This window comes from Protobothrops mucrosquamatus, unplaced genomic scaffold (genome assembly GCF_001527695.2).
Source record: "Protobothrops mucrosquamatus isolate PMUCROS unplaced genomic scaffold, P.Mucros_1.0 scaffold_215, whole genome shotgun sequence".
NCBI lineage: Eukaryota > Metazoa > Chordata > Lepidosauria > Squamata > Viperidae > Protobothrops > Protobothrops mucrosquamatus.
The window spans coordinates 443318-450932 of NW_015386291.1; the positions used below are offsets into that span (position 1 = coordinate 443318).

The window sequence follows — 7615 nt, forward strand, 5'->3', positions numbered from 1 at the left end:
CTAGGTTATTGTTTTTCTTTGAAATAAATATTCATGTAATTTTATTGGTATCTATCTTCATTTTTTACATTTACCAGTAGCTGCCTCATTTCCCACCCTAGGCTTATACTCGAGTCAATATTTTTCCCCAGTTCTTTGTGGTAAAATTAGGTGCGTCGGCTTATATTCGGGTCGGCTTATACTCGAGTATATACGGTAAAGGTTAAGGGTAAAAAAATTCCCACCACCTACCTGGATGTGCAATGGCCATGTCTCGGCAACTGGGACAGTACATAAAAGGAGGCATAGCCACTGCACTGATATAGATATCTCTATGGTTTTCATCACTCATCATCATGTTCATCAGGAGGCCATTGGCTGAACGGGTACTGCCGGGACAAAAGAAATAGTGGTCATTCCATTTACATTTTTGCATTTGTAATTTCTGGCTTCCAAACTCAACTCCAAACCTGTTTTAAAAGTATCCGTCAGACTTCCAAACCCTCAAATTAATCCTCAATCAATTCAGTGACATTTAATCACTTGATTTAATCCATGGTAACAAAAGGTTATAGTGCTCTACTAAATTCCTAAATTTAATTTGTAACTCAGAAGTTTAGAGATTGTTTGTATTCTGCTAAGCTGTTCCCCAATTTTTCAAGTCAGCATCTGATTTCCTAGATATTTATCATTGCTAATATGAAACAAAAAGTATAATTTAGAATGCCACTAAACAGAGTAAGTCTGCAGAAGGATATAGCAGATAAAGGTTTCAAACTCAAAGCTTATTTTACTAAAGAAACATACTTGAAACCAAAAACGATGACCTTAGAGGAATCACTGGGCCATTCACATACAGTCAAGTAAAGGTCACTATAGATTTCTTCATCCTGGAATAATCGGACCTGGCGGACCTGAAGGAACAAGAACATACGTATTAGATCACAGATGTACCTTGAAAAGAGATTATTAGAATGTACAATAACAATGATAAAAACCTTATTAATCTAGAACATTAATTCCAATGTGCTTTATGGTTCTTTTGCCCTGTATCAGAGAATTAACTGTTGCCAAATGTAGCTACATGAAAAAGAAAACCAAACATTAAAAGACATCTAATGCAACCTGTTATGGCTTGCTAGTTACTTAGCATTTGCCAAGATTATGAAACAGGGCCAAGCTTAATCTGACTAGACAAAGTTTCTGATCTATCTTTTTTTAATTAAAAACTTGATTTTTTTTAAATTAAAAAAACCAAATAAATAAATTGGATCTCATTTTTTAAAACTTAAAATGTTAAGTGATCTTGGTTACAACCTCTACAAAATCTTGTACTTTCTCATGAAGAAACACTGACATATAGGCAGGTTTGCAATATTTGGGCATTTGTTTTTAATTTAATTTTTTACTAATGCTATTGTTCAATAAACTAGTACAGTGGTGGTGAACCTATAGCACATATGCCAGAGACACCACGCAGAGCCCTTTCTGTGGGCATGCGTGCCATCACCCCAGCCCTGCCTCCCCCCACAGCCCCCTCACCAGCAGCACCCCAGAGGAGAGTCGCCCCTGGCGCGGCCCACATGGAGCAGCGCAGCCAAGGACATGGCAGCCGGGCAGCAGGGACAAGATTCTGCCCTCGTGCCCCATCACGTGCAGATGATGCTGCCGGGCGCAGGCAGACGGTGTGGCCGCCATGGCGCTGCAGGGCTGCCTGGGCAAACTGCTGCGGCGGGCCGTGGAGGCGGTAAGTGGCCCTGCAGGCGGGCGGGGTGGAGGCTGGGGCAGAGGCGGGTGGGGCAGTTTTTGGGCACTCGGTATCTAAAAGGTTCGCCATCACTGAACTAGTATAATACACTATCTGGTACACTAAACTAGTATGTACATGGAAAGACCAACATACAAATGACTAAAGCTGTTTTATATTTTATAAAAATGCTAAAGAAGTTTGAGATTATTTTTGCTAAATTAGATTATAACATCCAATGTAATTTGTAATAGTTCTTCAGAAATGTTACCAATCTAATTTGTCAAAGCTCAAACTATAATTTATATTAGTGAAAACTGGTATTGGAAGGGAAAGTATCAAGCACAAATTCAGATAGATAAATAGATGAAAATCTAGTACAGAATTCAGCAGTTCAGAATATGCTACAGCTATGGCTTTATATCAGGGGTTCCCATCCAGGGGTGCTCACACCCCCTGGGGGTGCGAGACGATACTCCAGGGTTTGGATTTGGGGTGGAATATCGGGTTTGGCTTTTCAAAAGTATAGTGTATATGCATAATTCGTTGCTGTTATTTCAAATTTTTGCAAGGGGTGCGAGAATATATCAGAAGCGTTTTAGGGGTGTGGGGTATAGAAAAGGTTGGGAGCCGCTGTTTTATATCAAGATATCTAAACTGCCTCTTCTCATATAAATTTGCCTCATATAAAAAGAGGCTCAGTCAATCATATCACCAAGGTTATATCTACGTGGGCTTACTGAAAAGTTACTACTCAATTAGCTGTCACGAGAAGTTACAATCTTACTACTTCCCCCTGCCCCACTTCCTACAAAATGATTTTCCTTAAAAAAACAAAATTCAAGACCATAATGATTTACCCCTGCAAGTGGTTTGCAAATGATTTTTTTTAAAAAATAAATCCGTTTTTTCAGAATTATTCTTCAGAACTGAAGAAGCTTCTTGAATGAGAAGCGAAGCGTCTTCAAACAAAAAACAAAGAAAGTCCAGTTGCCTTTTGAAAAAGCACCTTTAGAAGAACCATTATCTGGATGACTGACTATCTCCACAGAAAGAATTATTTTACTTTATAATTTGGCACAGTCATACAGAAAAGAAGAAATGTAAATCTACTAAATGATTTCTTGGGGGGGGGGGGAAGGAATGACAAAATATTGCACATAAAAACTTGAAGTAAAAGCTATGCCTATTGTTATTTTGGAGATATTTCTGTTTGTAGTTGTTCTTTCTGTGCTATCTTTAATATCAGCTACTATGATGTTTAATCTCCTCTATATATTTTGTTTAAAATGTAACTGTTGTCTAGTCTAGTCTAAAATTCTAATGGTTTTTTTTTAAACCTTTGGTAGTGCTATCATCATCTAGCAGCTTATTAATACAGTTATGTTCGACTGCTTTATGAGTTATAGCTCTTTGTTTTAAAGCAGGGGTGTCAAACTGCCGGCCCATGGGCTGGACGCATCACAATGAAACCGTGTCCATCCCATTGCCGGCAATGGGGAAAAAGCTCCGATACGTTGCGCGACGTCACATGACATCGCGAGTTTGACATGTCTGTCTTAAAGGGAAAAAAAGAATACCACAAACACTTATTAGAAAAATAAAATTCACTCTCGAATAGATTACAAAGAAGCTTCCTATCTAGTTTTGAATGACATAAAAGTAATATCTGAATATTAGAAACAAACACAAATGTCCTGTACCAGGTTTTCTTGATTATCCACCAGAAACAAGCAAATAAACTGCAAACATGAGGCATTACCATTTGCATTTCTAATATGACATTAAAAAAATTTGTTAGGCAAACTGAAGCTCATAATACCTACATTTCAAGAAATCAAAATACTATGGTCACTAGGAAATATACTACTACATAATAGCAAAAATCTAGCAGGGACATTCCACTACTGTACCTGTTACTACTCTGCTCTTCTCACAGATTAGAGCATCCAACCATTTTATACGAGTACATACAAAACTCTACACATTTACATTTGCAGCTTCAGTGCAAAGAAAAACATTTTATTGTTTCAAATCTTCTATCTTTTGAGCTGTTTGAAATTTTCAGAGAGCAAAAATTAAACTTGGGCTTAATACAAAAGGTCAAACCTTGTAACTGTATGACATAGATATTTTAGTCCTGTATATATAATGTGTAGTGCGATCCATACCATTTTTAGTTTGCTGTGAACATTAAACTCCCACCAATAGAGATGGTAGATGTAAAAAGAGAAATCGTCATCTCCACTGCTGCTAGTGTAAGACAAGACGTATCTTCCACACTTAGAGAACCCAAGGAAAATGTGTCTGCAAGACAAGAAAAAGCAAGCCAGGGTGAGACTGCAAGATTTTCAAATAAGTAAGGTACATGAGCAGTTAATCACCTCACACCAGGGAACATAACTAATCCATAGCAAGTAAAAAAAAAAGATTTGAACATAAACTTACCCAGCACATAGGAAATGTTCATCAACAATGCTCTTCAGAGACACACAAACCCTGGGTGGTAGCTTACGAAAGAGACGAGGTGACAACTGACCATTGATCTGTAAACAGGCATCAAAAGATCTTAAATACATACATATTCCCTTTATGCCACACTAACCCAAGTTTTATTATGATCTTTGGCCAGCATATGCACATCTATACATGTGTGTGTGTGTGTGTACGTACATACATACATATCAAAATAAATGAAAGTGTTTAGAAAAAAGTGGATTAATTTATCAATATATCAAGCAAATTTGAGTAGACATTACAATGCAACAGAACACATGCTCAATGGGAATCATAGGGACAGTGATTCATGGAAGGGATTTATTTAGGTATTTACAATCAATGACTCCTAAAGGGAGTACACTGAATCTAGCCAGAACAAATGCCTTCCAATGTCTACTATTAATTAGGGATTGGGAGTAATCACTTGGATTGCTTGTAAAAGACAGTCTCCAACACTGAGGTTGCCTTGATGCTAAACTAACATCTTGTTGCCATTCTGTGTCTAGAATCTTTCTTTCAATGAACTTTTTGCCTAATCATATCCCATCCTTTGTATTGCCTTATTAGATATGCAATAGGCTGCCAGTTTTTATCTGATGGCTATCTTCCAAGTAGACTGGAAATTATCCCTGTTCACCAGAAATTTCAGACTGTTAGGTTAAACAGTGATTTTAGCCCGTACTTAAAGGTAACAATCTAGCTCCTATCCTTATAATTCCTTATAATGACATGACATGCAACTGGTTGTCATAATTAAACTTAAAAATTTGGATCTGCAGCTAAGTAAGGTCCCAGTTGAATCCCATATAGTAGTGGTGTCAAAATTTTAGCCTCAAACAGTTTTTAATCAATGTAGTGTCCACTTCAGAGGAACAAAAGGACAGCAAAGTGGTGCCACTCCTTTGAGCAACCCAGGTATGGGACTATGTCCTGATGAAATGAAAAGTAACTCCCAAGTAGTCAAAGCATTTGACTTCTTCTATGTTGCTGCCTTTAAGATACTTATTATGAATTTTAGATCATTTGTTAAAGGTCATAATTTTTGCTTGTTGATAGTATCATTTTTTCTTCATATTGTTGAACAAAGGATCTCTATACATTCCTATCACAGACAGCGATCAAATAATCATAAAGAAAATGTGTATATTGAAGATGCCTTTGTTGACACATTCTATAAGTGAGTTTACATAAAATTAAAAATTGACCTCCTCTCCACTCGTCCCCTTCTCATACCTCAAGTAACTGTGAATGAATTAGTAATAAAAAGACAAAAAATGTGATCCTCTTATACAAGAATCATTTAATGAAGTTAACTTAAAATACATTCAAGACTAATTAAAAAAAGAACATCAAGCAAGGTGGGAAGTTATAAAAGTTACACTATACTACTCGTAGCATAATCGCCTATGTTATTTTATTTTTATCCTATGCACATAGTTCCTATCCTCACACAATCATGCCTAATAGGTTACCCAGAGAAAAAAATAATTTGGCCATAATTAATGGGGGAATGATTGAACTAAGTTGGAGTTTTGCTGGTTCAAGCTCTGAAGGTATGTCCAGAAGCCCTTTATTTAAGACAATGTACTATGTTAAAAAACAAGATCACAATTACAAAGAAAAAAAGAAAAAAATGGACATCTGGGGAACAAATCAACATCATCTCAAACATACATCAAGGGCCCACCACCCAACCTATCCAAAAACCTAGATCTTTGAACATTGCTAGGATACAGGAAATATAAATCTTTATCAGTGTAGCTCATAGAAAAGAGGTGATACATGAGCATATCATGGCATGTCCATAAGTGTGCTGCCAAATTCTGGATCAGTTTCAGCTTTCAAGTAGTCATCAAAGAGCAGCCATGCATTATTACAACAGTATATACGCAAGATGACTATGAAAGTATGAGAGAAAGTATGAGAACTACCTGATCAAGAAATGGGAATAATTAATTCACAGAATAAATCTATGGGAAACTCTTCCTGACCATAGCTGCCACCTGCTCTTTAAGTAGGAGTTGAGTCCCAAAAAAAAACCCACCCAATATGTGCACCAATTTCAAATAGGAAAGTGCAATGCCATTCATGACTAAAGATGGAAAATCTTAAGTTACAGGTAGTTCACTACCACTCTATCTTGTTATAGTTGAGCTTGAGTGTCCTCATCTAGATCCCCACAGCTATCAAACACTGGGAGCATACCTCAACAGCATTATTTGGTTGCTTACAAGCCATCTCTGTTCCAATCTGAAACATGACTGAAGCAGGTCCACATAATCCATTTCCTCCAAGGCCCTCTCAGGTTATAGCCTATTTTCTCAGTGAACCTTCCAAGAAAGGGAAGGTTAAAGACTGGACAAACTTGTCCAGAACTGTTGGATCCAGGAGTTGATATACCATTGCCTCCTTCAAAGTCAGCAGAATTATCACCATCACCTGGAACTCAATACTACTATATAGTATTGAATACCAATAAGCAGGTATTCAATCAAGAATTCTGTCCATTTCCTCAGAAGTTAAACATTAAAGCTTATCTCAAGTAACCAGGCAAGACCATGCTTCCATCATCTCTGCAAGACTTGCCCAATTGTAGTTCAGGTCTGAGTGGATCTGAGTGATTTTATCCACCAGAAACTATTGTTTACTGTGGCTATGCATATGGCCTTATGACTCATCTTTTCTCAGGAGGGAATCGGTCACCTTAAAAAGAGCAACTGTCTGGCTATCGATGGACACAACAGCAGAAAAACAATATTTTGCCACACTTAATGCCACAGTGTATTCCTTGATATGGGCTTTCATTTGTGCTTGGTTCAATTCACTCTTGGTTTTCCTCCAACAGTGCTCTAGGCATTTCTTCTGGTGTTTCATTCCCTGGAGTTCCTCAGAAAACCAGGAGCACCACAGGATCAATGCACAGTGAGATTGCATAGGAGCAATCTGATCCAAAACTTTCATCAAATGTCCATTTTGGCAATAACTAAGACCTCAACTGAACTGTCCACCAGATCCTCTGGGACAAACCAGAGGGAGGGAGAGGGAGGAGGACAGTGATTATAGGTTGAAGAGCAACCACAGAGTGATAAGACCATAGCTAAGGACCAACTGTAGTTGCAACATCATCTTCCACTTCCAGATTATGCTTTAAGTACACCAACAACAAAAACCACACCTTGTGTGCAACACCTGGCACACATTGGGCCTTCAATAATTAGGGGCACATCACAGGATCCTCCCCAGTTACTCCTGCACTCAGCAACGGAGGAGGTGCCACCTGCCTTGGTCAACCTGTCAACCGACCTCTCCCTCTCTTCCCTTCTCTTCCCGGTCCTCCACAAATATAAACCATTGTTGGTCACAGGTTATGTCCAGGTCAATGCCCTCTCC

General features: G+C 38.1%; 1 protein-coding gene across 1 annotated transcript in view; it reads right to left on the reverse strand.

The window, feature by feature from the left end:
- DCAF15 (DDB1 and CUL4 associated factor 15) overlaps positions 1-4363 on the reverse strand; it is a 35373-nt gene extending 31010 nt beyond the window's left edge. The window contains exons 1-4 of the mRNA XM_015827468.1: positions 4175-4363; positions 3898-4033; positions 787-893; positions 232-368 (exon numbers count right to left, since the gene is read on the reverse strand). Coding sequence (XP_015682954.1) covers positions 232-368; positions 787-893; positions 3898-4033; positions 4175-4305 — 511 coding nt within the window. The 5' untranslated portion in view covers positions 4306-4363. The remainder of the gene's footprint in view (positions 1-231; positions 369-786; positions 894-3897; positions 4034-4174) is intronic.
- Between the last annotated feature and the right edge of the window lie 3252 nt (positions 4364-7615).